This window comes from Ambystoma mexicanum, chromosome 5p (genome assembly GCF_040938575.1).
Source record: "Ambystoma mexicanum isolate Mex_15411 chromosome 5p, UKY_AmexF1_1, whole genome shotgun sequence".
Lineage (NCBI taxonomy): Eukaryota > Metazoa > Chordata > Amphibia > Caudata > Ambystomatidae > Ambystoma > Ambystoma mexicanum.
Genome location: NC_090930.1, coordinates 320,908,518 through 320,920,682, shown reverse-complemented (window position 1 = coordinate 320,920,682; position 12,165 = coordinate 320,908,518). Strand labels below are relative to the sequence as shown.

The 12,165-nt window shown below is 47.7% G+C and overlaps 1 protein-coding gene across 2 annotated transcripts in view; it reads right to left on the bottom strand.

Moving 5' to 3' along the window:
- Positions 1-2,856: 2,856 nt before the first annotated feature.
- IDS (iduronate 2-sulfatase) overlaps positions 2,857-12,165 on the bottom strand; it is a 364,864-nt gene continuing 355,555 nt past the window's right edge. For both annotated transcript variants that reach the window (XM_069612759.1, XM_069612760.1), the window contains one exon: positions 2,857-3,392. In XM_069612759.1, the coding sequence (XP_069468860.1) occupies positions 2,923-3,392 (470 nt within the window). In that variant the 3' untranslated portion in view covers positions 2,857-2,922. The remainder of the gene's footprint in view (positions 3,393-12,165) is intronic.

Here is a 12,165-nt window from a genome sequence, read left to right as displayed (position 1 = left end):
ACCCTTCACAATTCTTAATGTCTAAACAGTTGTAGTGGAAAACCCTCGGCCGGGTTCACCTTTGTCAATACACTGTTCCTTTGGACTTTAGATTTGCCCCCTTCTCACCAGCATCCCTCTTCCGGTTTCACACTTGCTAACTTCACCTTCACATTCACTTACAAGGTTTACAGGATTCACTTCCCTTGCTTTCTCATGTGGCGGGATTCACTTCCCTTGCGTTCTTTATAGTTTGCAGAACAAAGGCTTTCGGCTTTACTGGGATTTTGCCTGTATTACCACTTTGAAATATCTTTGCAGTTCTCCTACAGCCTTCTGGTTTCTGTAGTTTTACTCAGATAAGGATTGATCAGTGTTTCACAGAGCAGCACCCATGTGGTGCCGGTCCCCTTCTGCAGCTGGTCACCCTTTACAATTTTACAGTTCTTTGAACTTTCTTACTTTGCAACCTTCATTCACAACAGCCCGGTTCTCATCGGCTCTCCCCTAGACTCACCAATGAACCGCTTGGCTTTCCCCTTTACTGGAGTCATGGCCATCACCATGGAACAGGAGTCTCCCTCGCTCCGGCTTCTCGGTGTCGATACACTCCGTGTCCCGTTGACATCTGCCACAGCACCCTTGGGCTATAGCCCTCAGTCTTGCCTTTCTTTCAGCAGAGGGTTTGGTGGGTTGTCAAAAAGTGCAAGGTCATATCTCTCGTCAGCCTCATATTTGCCGCCTTTCTCCTCCTCTTGAACTGCCGGGTCTGGATAGTTGTCTCATCATGCGGTCTGCCTTGTTGCTCTTCCTGTGCTCTCTTGCTCCACCTTTTATCCCTGAGGCGAAAAGGAAGGGTTATCAGGTTTGTGTGATTTAAGTCAATTGCCTGACTTTGCCTGACCCTTGTTTTGGGACAGGTCAGGTAAACCGTTTTATTACCAGTCCATTGTGGTTTGTGTCTAAAAAAGGGTAGGCGGTGGGGGGGGGTTAGAGTGTTCGAATATCTTGCGGGACAGACATGGGAAGAGGCGTTATATGAAATATAGTGTTTGTACCAGTGGGTTTGATAAACTTAGAAGTGTGAAACTGATAGGAAACACGGTCACTCCGGTCTCTCACATATCCTATCTTGAAATACACATGTGGGATTGTGGGAATGGTAGTGTTTTGTCCTAGTAGACTAGGTGGTCAGAAAAGAATAACCAGAAGTATGTAGAGATGAACGATGGGGAGTATTTGAGTGGAAATCAAGGATTCTGGGGGTTGTGGGTTTTAAGTGCAACAGGGATTGGGCTCCTAGGGTATCTATCAGATACTAAAGGTTTGTAGGATGGGATAAGGGAGATCTTTTGGGTGACAGGGAGGTTGAGGTGGCACAACCTATAAAAGCTTGGAGGCAGCTAGTCTTCCTCGTCCTTTTTTTCAGCATAATACCACGTCTCACCTTGAATATTTCCCCAAGCAGAACCCTGGGCTCCACTACCCAGGTGATCCTCCCTTGGCCACCCCCAGGGTTGGGATCTGAGATCCCCAACCCGTCCCTGGCCACCTGAATAAGTGCCTCCCTAGGTCTGCTGGGGAGAATACAGTCAGGTTTCTCACATCAGCTAGGAAGGATTGAAGTTCAAGGTGGCTGCAAAGGGCTTGCTGAAGTTTAGTCCCACAGCGGAGTAATGGGGGATATTGGCAGGAAGTGACTTAAGGGGTAAGCTTTAGGTCATGGAAGGAGTTGAGGACACGGGGAGGTCGATAGAGCAAGAAGAGTGAGTAGTAGTAGGAGGAGGGAGGAGTTGAATAGTGGCATTTTCAAAAGAGGAACAGTTGAATTCAGACATAGGTTTAAGGGCAGTGTAGAGAACCTTCTTGATAAGGAACCCCACACTTGCCAACAGGTCAGAGAGTGTGAGAAGGTGGCAGAGTAAGTGTGCAGCAGCAGTCATGAAGGAAGATCCATGTTTTTGTGACAGAAGGAATTGAAAGTTTAGGATTATAAGAGTTGAAGTAGTCAGTGATGCAAGTAGATTTGTTGCAGAGGGGTTACACATTCCAGAGGCCAAGTGAAAGTGTGATAAGTAGGTGAGGGGAATAGGATGTTGGACATCCTGGGAGCAGCTTAAGAGGTGTGCAGGTGCGGGGGAAAGGAAGGCGGAAGATGGGTATCCAGAGAATTACACTCAAATAACAAGTTGAGGCTGAAGACTATGAGGCTGAAAACGAAGGAGGAGAGTGAGTAGTAGTAATAAAGTGCAGTCAAGGTAAATAAGGGTAGAAGAAATAGGCAAGTTAAGACCATGAAGAAAAGGTTCAGCACAAGAGAAATGGTTGGTGTGTGAGCGGAAAGGGATGGCAGTTGGCTAAGAAGCAGGTGCGAGTTCTGAGTTGGGCTAGAATGCTCTATCGGTAACCAAATGTTAACAGGTCCAGAACAGAAATGCTCTTTGGCCCTGTGATGTAACAAGCTCTGCGGTTAATGGATAGTCAATTGGTGGAAGGATCCTAGGTGTGGAAGCAGAAGTCAGGCAACGGGTGAGCTCGGCAAAGCTGGATTGAGCAGGTGTTCTGGCTCAAGGCACATTCTGGCCCCAACAGGGCGTGGCTCATACCTGCAGACACCCAGCCAAGAATGTCAATGTTATACCTGCAAGTGAGTATATTTAAATTTATGATGCAAACTATGTGAACTGACAGCATCAATTAGAGCTTAAATCTTCCAACATGAACCACAAGGACGCCTCCATTTCGCTACTAGTTCTGCATATCTTAAACAGTTTACAAGTAATTATTTTACCATCAAAGTTTAGTAAATTATAAAAAGATTAACCACAAAAATATATTTATGAAAGCAATACTCAAAATAAAAGTCCACTGCAGCAATACATATGTACAAATATTTATTTTAATATGTGCAATTGCGAATACAGAATATGCACACTTGGCATTTTAAGGTCTCATGAACGCAAAGAGTTTGGAGGAAAGCGCATCATGCATACTGCGGTTATACAAATTATTGTCCTGATTGGGGTCATCCTCTACAAAGTAAAGCTCCCCTGCATGCACATCCTGAAATGTTGGAGTGAAATTAGTTGGATTGTAGGTGACCCATATCGTGTACCTATAATCGATGGTGCGGATGGAATAGCCCATGATTTTTATGTCCTTTAGATCTGGCCGATCAGAGTTCCACTGAGGAATATCCGAGGGACGTGGATACATGCTGTATGCAACGGACTCTATGAGCTCATCGTCATCCTCATCTGAGACGTTGAAGTGTGGCACTAGGCTTGCTCCTTCAGTGCATAGTGCAATGTGGAAAGAAGATTCCGGACAATCTGGTGGCACAGGCAAACCCACAAGCTCAGAAACCGTTGCAAAGATTGATACAAGTTCAACAACAACGTTCCGATTTCGTCCTGAGGATAAGAAAAAAGGAAACCAGTGTTTAGTGACAAGTACATGTATAGATGTAAACAAAGTAACACTGATGGTCACAGAATCACAGGAGTCGCAATACACCCCTTGTGTAGACAATGGGAAAAACAGTTAAAAAAGGGAGTTCGTGTTCATTAGAATTCATGGCATTTAAACGAGGTTTAGATACATTGGTGGCGTGAAATCAGGTTGAAAGAAAAAGGGAAGTTGATTACGTATAATCAAAGTTGCCAATCTTCGGCATATCAATAACGGCCATCTTCATTTAATTCATAAACCTTGAATTATCGCAGCCATGGGAGAAAGCTCTGAACACACATTTTAATAGAAAAAAACATTTTGTAGATTTTTTTTTATTTCACATTTGTAGAGCGCAAAGCAGCCCTTGGGCATCGTGGCGCTCGATACAGTGGGTGCTTAAAACCTATTAAAGGGGCATTTCATAAACCATGCATCATGGCATAAACGAAATCCGGCCAGCTGCGACACATTTTCCCTTTTAAAGGAGCACACCGTTTCTCTGTATAGACTGCACTAAAAAAAATTACACCAAACAATGGCCAACTAGGTTCCAGAAGGGAGTTAGATTTACGCAAGCTCGAGAGATAAATGCTTGCTTTAAGGCTTGAGAGTTCCCGACTCCCATTACCTCCACGTCCACTCTTCCTCGTCCCAGTACTTACTTCATGAGGCACCTGCCTCCGACACAGGACCTTCTTCTATTTCTTTAAATCCCTATAACTCCTCCCCCACATCCATGTTACTCAGTTTTAATTTTTCCTGCCTCCGGCAGGTTGGACTTTTTCTTCCCGGTGCGGGGCACCAGGGAGCACCGATTGCTGGCCCCCTGGGGGGGGCTGTGTGGTGGGGCCCTCGGCTACCTCAGGTGCGGCGCTGCTCCTGGGCCCCCTGCGGGGCTTGGGGTCACAGAGCTGGATTGCCTCGCTCGGTTCTTTGCTGGGCTCTGGACCGCAGCGTGAGCATTGTGTCCCGGGTCCTGCACGGCCGGGGGAAGGTAAGGAGAGGGGAGGACTGGGCTTGATGTTTTTCCCCCTCTCCTCCTGTTTTGGCCATCTTGATTCGACTTGGCAGTATGGGCTAGCCTTCCCTTTTGTTGTGAGGCCTCTCTGCTTCTTGTCGTGGGGTAACAGTGGCAGAGAGTCTTTGGGAGTGCGGGGGCTCCGTTCTGTCGCAGGCATGTCACATACCACCCGCTCCTCAGAGACACACGGCCCAGGATGCACCGGATGTTAGCTGCATTACCTGGGGGAAGGGAAGGAGAGGGGAGGACTGTGCTTGATGTTTTCCCCTCTCTTGCTGGTATGGCCATCTTGACTCCTTCGAAAGGCCGTTACCTCGTGCTCTGTGTACACATCTTTATTGGAAATGATGGCAAGCACTTGGCAGTATGGGCTAGCCTTCCCTTTTTGTTGTGAGGCCTCTCTGCTTCTTGTCGTGGGGTGACTGCGACAGAGTATTTGAAAGTGTGGGGGCTCTGTACTGTCACAGGCATGTCACATACCACCCGCTCCTCAGACACACACAGCCCAGGATGCACCGGATGTTGGCTGCATTCCTTGCGTGCTGCCTGTGAATACGGCGCAGATTTGGACACGTCTGCAAGCGGCCGGAAGGGTACCGGCCTGGCATAGTCTACACTTTGGGTTCGAGTCTCAGCGGTGCCGACTCGGTCCTTCATCCTACCTAGACCGACGCATTGGAACGATTTAGAGCATGGGGCTACCAGCTACTGGATACAGGGCTCAAGCCACCTCTCAGTCATGTGGCGTGTTAGTGGTGTGTTTGGGTCTGTGCTAGCTATGGACGCAGACTCCTTGTCCTGTCCTCTTCCTCTAAACTGCGCGAGGGAAAGTCAAAGGAGTTGATTTGCTTTTCCCTTGTCCAGCATGGGATTATGCAAAATGCATCATGGAAGTAACGGCCATGCAGGGGGTTCCCAGTGTCTCTTCTTTTAGGGCCTAGGTCCTCCAGTGCCGACGTGTTGCTTTCACGCCTCCTCTCAGACTTGTGGGAAGTGTTAGGGCACATGGTGGCACATGTCTGTGCTTAGAGGGGTTCTCAGAGCCCCTGGTGCCGGTGGAGGGGGATGTCACTTCAGTGGGTTTTCCAGTATAGGCATACCTCAGGTAGGGGGTTGCCTTTGATGTCGGCTATCCGGGATGGATTGCTTTGCCCCGCTTTGTGACAGTACTCTGCCCTTTTGACGCCAGCCTGGTGGCTCCTCTGTCGGCTGAGGGGGCCATAGTCTGCTGGACTTCTGGGCTGTCCAGTATCTTCCTTTTGATAGGTCAGATCTTTTTGTGGGCTGACAAGCATGCTGTTATATTGTGGTGCAGGCCTGTTTCAACGTCCTGTGATTTCCCTCTGGTGCAAGTGCAGTGACTGGCGGTTTTCCCTGGCTCCTCGTCTCTATTTTCTCGGAGGTGAATGGGACCGGTGGGGTTCGCTTCCTGGGTAATGGGCTCCTTCTGGAAGGGGTATCAGTTGCCGTTCCTGTCTCCTCCTGTCCAGGTTTGCATGGTTAGGACTTTGGTACCCAGCTCACGGTCCAAGTAGTTGGCCATGGGATCCGTTCTCTCCGAACGGTTGTTGTGGGTTACCGTCTTGCCCGTTCCTCTCCCTGTTCAGGGTCAAGTTTTCTACTTGCGGGTGTTCCTGGTCCCTATGCCTTCTAGGATGTGTCACCTGCTTATGGGTCTCAAGACCCTGCACTGCTTGTCCGGATGTCTGGGTAGAGCGTACTCTGGATGTTGTGCAGGGGGGGGGCGCTTGCTGGGTTCTCAGAAGGCAGTATGTCTCGGCTCTCCTGTTGCTGAAGTTACGGGGCACGTGGCGTCTTGCATGTTTTCCAGTTCCTTGAGCCCGTCTTCGGTTACGTCTCCTGGTGTCTTATGCTCTCTCCCACTGGCTCCCGACATCTCGGCTTTCGTAGTTTTGTTTTCAGTGTCCCCAGCGCTGCGAGTGTCCCTGCTATGGTGGCGGGGGTTTCAGGTCTACAGGCTGAGGTGTGCATGGTCCTTCCTCCAGTGGCCTCTCCTACTTCCAACACCAGCAGAAAGGGTCTACATTGGGGGTCCTCTCAGCTCAAGGGTTGTGAGATCTGGGGAGAGCCGGCGATCATCCAATTGGCAAGAGTTGTGCCATTGTCCAAGCTCTGGTGTACTTCGAGGAGTTGCTGGACGGTCGGCGGTTTTTGGTCCGATCGGACAATACGACGACCTTGGCATATGTCAACTGCAAAAGGGGTTCCGGCCACTCCTTGAATGCTCTGGCAGCGCTGATAGGCACCTGGGAGGACTCTCATCTGGTGTCTCTGGTGGCCTCACGTATCAGAAGGGTGGACAATGTTCAAGCGGATCTTCTCAGATGCCGGTTTTCACTCCTCTGTGGAACTGGTCCTGTTGGCCCAGGTATTTGCGGTGACCTGTGTCAGATTAGGGTCCCTGGTTCTAGACCTGTTTGCATCCCCGGCCTCAGCAGAAGTTCCCCTCTTCTGCTCTCGGTTTCAGGCTGAGGGGATTGGGGGATGGACGCCCTCTCTGTACAGTGGCCTTGGGGTTTTCCTTTATGCCTTTCCACCTATTCCCCTTCTGCCCCGGGTGGTTTGGCGCATCTGAGTGTCCAGGGTGACTGTGTTGTTAGCTCTGTTCTGGTCCCGCCGGAGTTGGCTCCCCTCTCTGTTGGAGCTTCGGTTCTAGGAACCTTGGCTGGTTCCGAGGTGGCCGTGTCCCCTTCAAGGGGATCAGCGGTTGGAATTCCACCGCATGCAATGGGTGGTGTGGCTATTGCTCAGTCTAGGTTGATATCTCAGGGGTTCTCAGATCCTGTAGTTGAGTCCAAATGGATGCTCTTAGACCCTCCACTCTGAAGGTGTTAGGCAGACATTGGGGCCATTTCCGAGACTGGTATGGGCGGTCTGCGTTCTGGCCTCTGCTATCCTTCGGTTCCTCTAGGAGGGGTTTTGACAGGGGCCTGGCAGTTTTTCCAGGCTTCGCTCTCAGTGGGCCTCCATGAAATTCCTTTTGGGGGACTCTGACGGTCACTTGGATGGGGAGGTGTTGGTGGGGAAGTTGATCCAGGGTTTTTCTTCTTCCCGTCCTTGTGCTGATAAAGGGCTTTCCTCTTGGGATCTCCCTCTTGTATTACGGTTCCTTCACGGGCCTCCTTTTGAGCGCATTTCCGAGATTGATATCAAACATCCTACACTGAAATCTGCTTTTCTTATTGCCCTCACTTCTGCCCGTAGGCTTGGGGAGATTGGGGCTCTCTTATGTCACGCTCCTTTCCTGAGGGTGCTGCCAGACTCGGTGGTGCCGGGGTGTGGTCCGATGTTTCTCCCTTCAGTTGTCTCTCGGTTTTCACACCTCTTAGGGTCTGGTTCTCCCTGACTTCTTTCATGATCCAAGAACGCCTGAGGAGGTGGCTCGGCTTAACATTGATGTCCGGCGGGACGCGTTGGAGTATTTGGCTTGGTTTGCTTTTTCCACCAATCTGATAGTCTTCTGATTGCTTGTGGTCCGGCTGGGGCTGGGCATAACGCATCTGTGGTTTCCATTTTCCAGTGGTTCCGGGTTGTGATCTCTAGGGCCTATGTGGCTTCTGGCCTGCCTGTGCCTGCGCACAATCAGGGGCGGTCTGCCAGGGGTTTCGCGTCTTCCTGGGCCGATGCAAGGAGGGTTTTTCTCTGCAAGAGATTTGTATGATTGCCGCCTTGGCTGGTCTAGGCATTTTCATCAACCGCTATGGGTTGAGTTTCTCCCACTCAGGGGTTGGTTCCTTCGTGGTTGGAGTTTTTGTCTGTGGGGATGTGATTTAAGAGTTATTGTGGGTGTGTTTTGCTGCACTGTTTTTGGCTCTGTGTCTCATTGGGACCTTTTCCCCGTTGCTGCTTTGGTATACCTCATGAAGTAAGTACTGGGACAAGGAAGAGTGGACGTGGAGGTAATGCTCTGATTACTTACCGGTAATCTTCATTACTCCTAGTCCTACTCTTCCTCATCACAGTACTGACGACCCTCCTCACCCTCCCTGCGTAGAAGGTCCCATGCTCCGGCTTGGTAATATGAAACTGAGTGACATGGATGTGGGGGAGAAGTTATAGGGATTTAAAGAAATAGAAGAAGGCCCTGCGTAGGAGGCAGGTGCCTCATGAAGTAAGTACTGTGACGAGGAAGAGTAGGACTAGAAGTAATGAAGATTACCGGTAAGTAATCAGAGCATCATGCACCCTACTGACCGCTAGACAGTCTGTTCATGTCCCGCATGAGTATAAAGTATACCCGGGTGGCCGTAAATCAAACAGCTACCATCCGATGTCCAAGGGGAGGATGTCAGGGTGTTTATGAAGTCCATGATGACTGCCATGTAGACATTTGAGAATGGAAAGTTATTTGCATATAATCATGTCATTTTCACCGATAGGCACGTAATAGAATTCTAGGCCAATCCCACAGTAAGGAGGAGGGAACATCAAAATGTAGAAGCAAACAGGAACAAGCATACTGAAGATTCTGCAACATTAGCAGTATCAACACAAAAAACGGCTTACACTTGCTAACCGACCTGCGTTTCTGCTTCAGCAGCAGAGTCTAGACAGCAGTGTTTCGTGAAAGGAGGAACACATCTCGCAGAATTTAGGTCAGGGCATTCCTTAGCACAGGTAGTCAGTCGCTTTACCTCTTATATAGAGTAGGCACTTGGCTTGGCCTACCCAGTAAGGATTGTGTAGCCTTGTTGGCAAAGCAAAATACAGGACATTGGATCCAAAATACCTTCTTTAATTGTGCCTTTGTTCATGAGTGATCTAGTTCTTGCTGCTTTTGTTCGATGTAGATCATAGCAGTGCTAATTTAGTATTTAGAGTAAAAAAGAAGGTCGGAGGGGAGGGATTAGGACATAAAATCTAGGGACAAAAGTGGACTGATGTGGGGTTTTACTGCACGCACCTTAGAGGGATCATTTCTCATCACCCATTTTCCTGAAAGTTACATATAAATTAAGTAGTAATGTAGGGCTCTTTATTATATATATGTGGACTTTACTTGGTAGTCTTAACTAGTGCAGACATCGTTTCCCCTTAAAAGTTTGGTGAGAACATAGTATTGGTATTATTGTGGGATGGTGCCAAGGTACTATTTAAAAAGGTGCATGTCGGTTTACAAAGTCTTATTTCTACCAAGCATTAACACAATTAAGAACATAAAACTGAATATACATGAGAACAATGACATTGTGAAAGGGGCTTGAATCCCCTGGTGTTTTAAAGGCCAATCTGAAGACAGCTCATATGAATTTGGCCCTGGGATAACACTTGCAGACCTTTGCTGGGAGTTTCAAATTAAAGAACAGCCTAAAAGCATAAAGTACTGCAATTTTTTATGGGGTGTATAATGTGGTGCAATGCTTTAAGACCTATGCATACATGCCAAAATTATGATTTCCGTTACGGAGACCAGTACAGTCATAGTTTTAACTTTGCATTCTGGGACTTTGAGTCCTGGTCTGTAATGGGGAAATCCAGGATTGGATAATGTTGGCATGTATGCCTAGGTTGCTAAGATTATTCAAGTGATATTAGGTTCTCGTCCATCGCTACGAAGGATAACCAACTGGTTTGAACAGATTTTTTTGCATGAAGTTATGTCTATAGAACTCAACCCCTCTAGCCTCAATGTTTCATGAAATTTTTTATCATTTCACATATTGGGGATATTTTGTTTTACACGGCTAACTTTTGACCAAGCTTACATTCAGAAGTAGACAAATGAAACGCTAATAAGCACTATGCTTGCTGAAATAAAGGTTAGCACTTCTGTGACCTGCTTCTGTGAAGCAGCAGTGAGCTTATTTTGATATCTAGAGGGTCTTCAAACCTGTATTAGTTGATGTGTTGCCAAAAAGTCACAAGCCTAAAACCAACTATCCCACCTGCAAATGTGTTGCAGGTAACTATTTGAGCCTTTCCCACGCAGTGTCTTTTTATCGCTTTTCAGGGAGCTTTCTTGGGAAATTCTGATTGCCGACATACAACCCCCTCACAAATGTTGGCTGCCTAGGGAAGTTAAGTGGAAGGCTTTGCCATGTGTTTTCTTGGGCATGGCTTCGACATGCCCAACCATACCACGCAGTGAGTGAATGACATGCCCCTCTGGTATAGGACACGCCTCTTCTCCATCCATGTCTTCTCTTGGCACTGCACCCCATAGAATACAGTGGAGTCCCACGATAAATCCGGTCCAATTGTACCCGTAGCTCCGCCACCTTTTCCTTCTCATGACTTCCTGAGCTTATCCAACCTCGTACTCATCGCAACTATCTACTTTGTTCTTCCCTTCCACAACCGAGTGTTCTACCATTCTCCTCCTTTGCCTTTTTGAGATGCAAAAGCACAAGGATGCCATAAACTATGGCAGGAGGCGGCGTACACATGCAAGATAACAGGACAAATCACTGAGGTTAAAGGAGAATAACCTCAGCAACTTTGTCACATAATGAAGCAGCAGGTGGGGCCGATAGGATGCCGATGTACACTACCTAAGGAAGCAGTTTTCACAAACTAAATCTCTCAAATGTGTACTTTGTGCCCCAAGAAACAGGCGGCTTTATAAAAAGGTGTCACCTTAGCACAGACTGGCAAGGGAGCCTCCAGACATTTTGAAATAGGCCTCCATGAGCTCCAATACACCTTCCACTGGCCCTGTAGCCACTTATGACTATCGAAGAAGGTACTAACATATTGGCATATGTGCTACAGGGCTAGCACCCTATGATAAACGGTCCCCGAGCTCCCGAATCAATGGCCACATATTTCCACCTGGACTGCGCAATATCACTAATGGTATAAACCTCGTCAAAGGTTTATAAGAACTGGTGCAATAATTTGCACCACAGGCATTTGAGAATAAAACAGCCAAAACACTGCAAGAATGAAATGAGAAACAGATTTCGGACTGCACAAACTCAAAAGGCATACGCAAGATGGCTATATAACTACACAGTATAATGAAGGGAAGAGCCGATGTAACGGATATGAAGGCTATCATGCAATTGCCCCTATGGTGGTGCTGAGGGATGTCAGCGAAGATCGATACTCATGTGATGGTCTTAGACGAGAATATCAGTTGTAAATGTCAGTGAGTACTACAGTGATGAATCTAATAATTCCAGCAATTCTAAAAGTCAGGGGCCCTATTCCTTTTACCCAATGTCTGCCCGTGCAAAAGATTCACCAGGGTTTGAAAAACCTTCATTAGGGGCACCACCAACCCTGGCATCAGAGGAAAGAGGCATCTATTGTTCTCCTGGTTATGATGGACATTCCCCAGATTGGGCACCAGACATGAATTAACTGCACTCCAACTCAAATCTCAAATTACTCGGTTACATATTTATGATAAATCAGAATATACATTCATGCTGTCTCAGGAAGACATTCTGGACATTCCATTTATAACGGAAACCAGTCAGTCTTTCACGACGGATACCATCTGGTTTGAGAATGCTATTTTTTATGCCCTGGACATATGAACACATGACTGGTTATTGGGAGTGTGTACAAGCAAAGTTAATAGATTGACAGTCGGCATAGGGTGTTGAATAGAGATAGGCAGACAAGAAAAGCAATAAGTCTGCAAGTTTGGTCTCTAGATGGAAGTAATCGCGCCAGGTTTTAAAATTAAGAACAATGAGAGGGTAATCGTACGAGAGGCAACACAGCCAAGAGGGACTGGATTG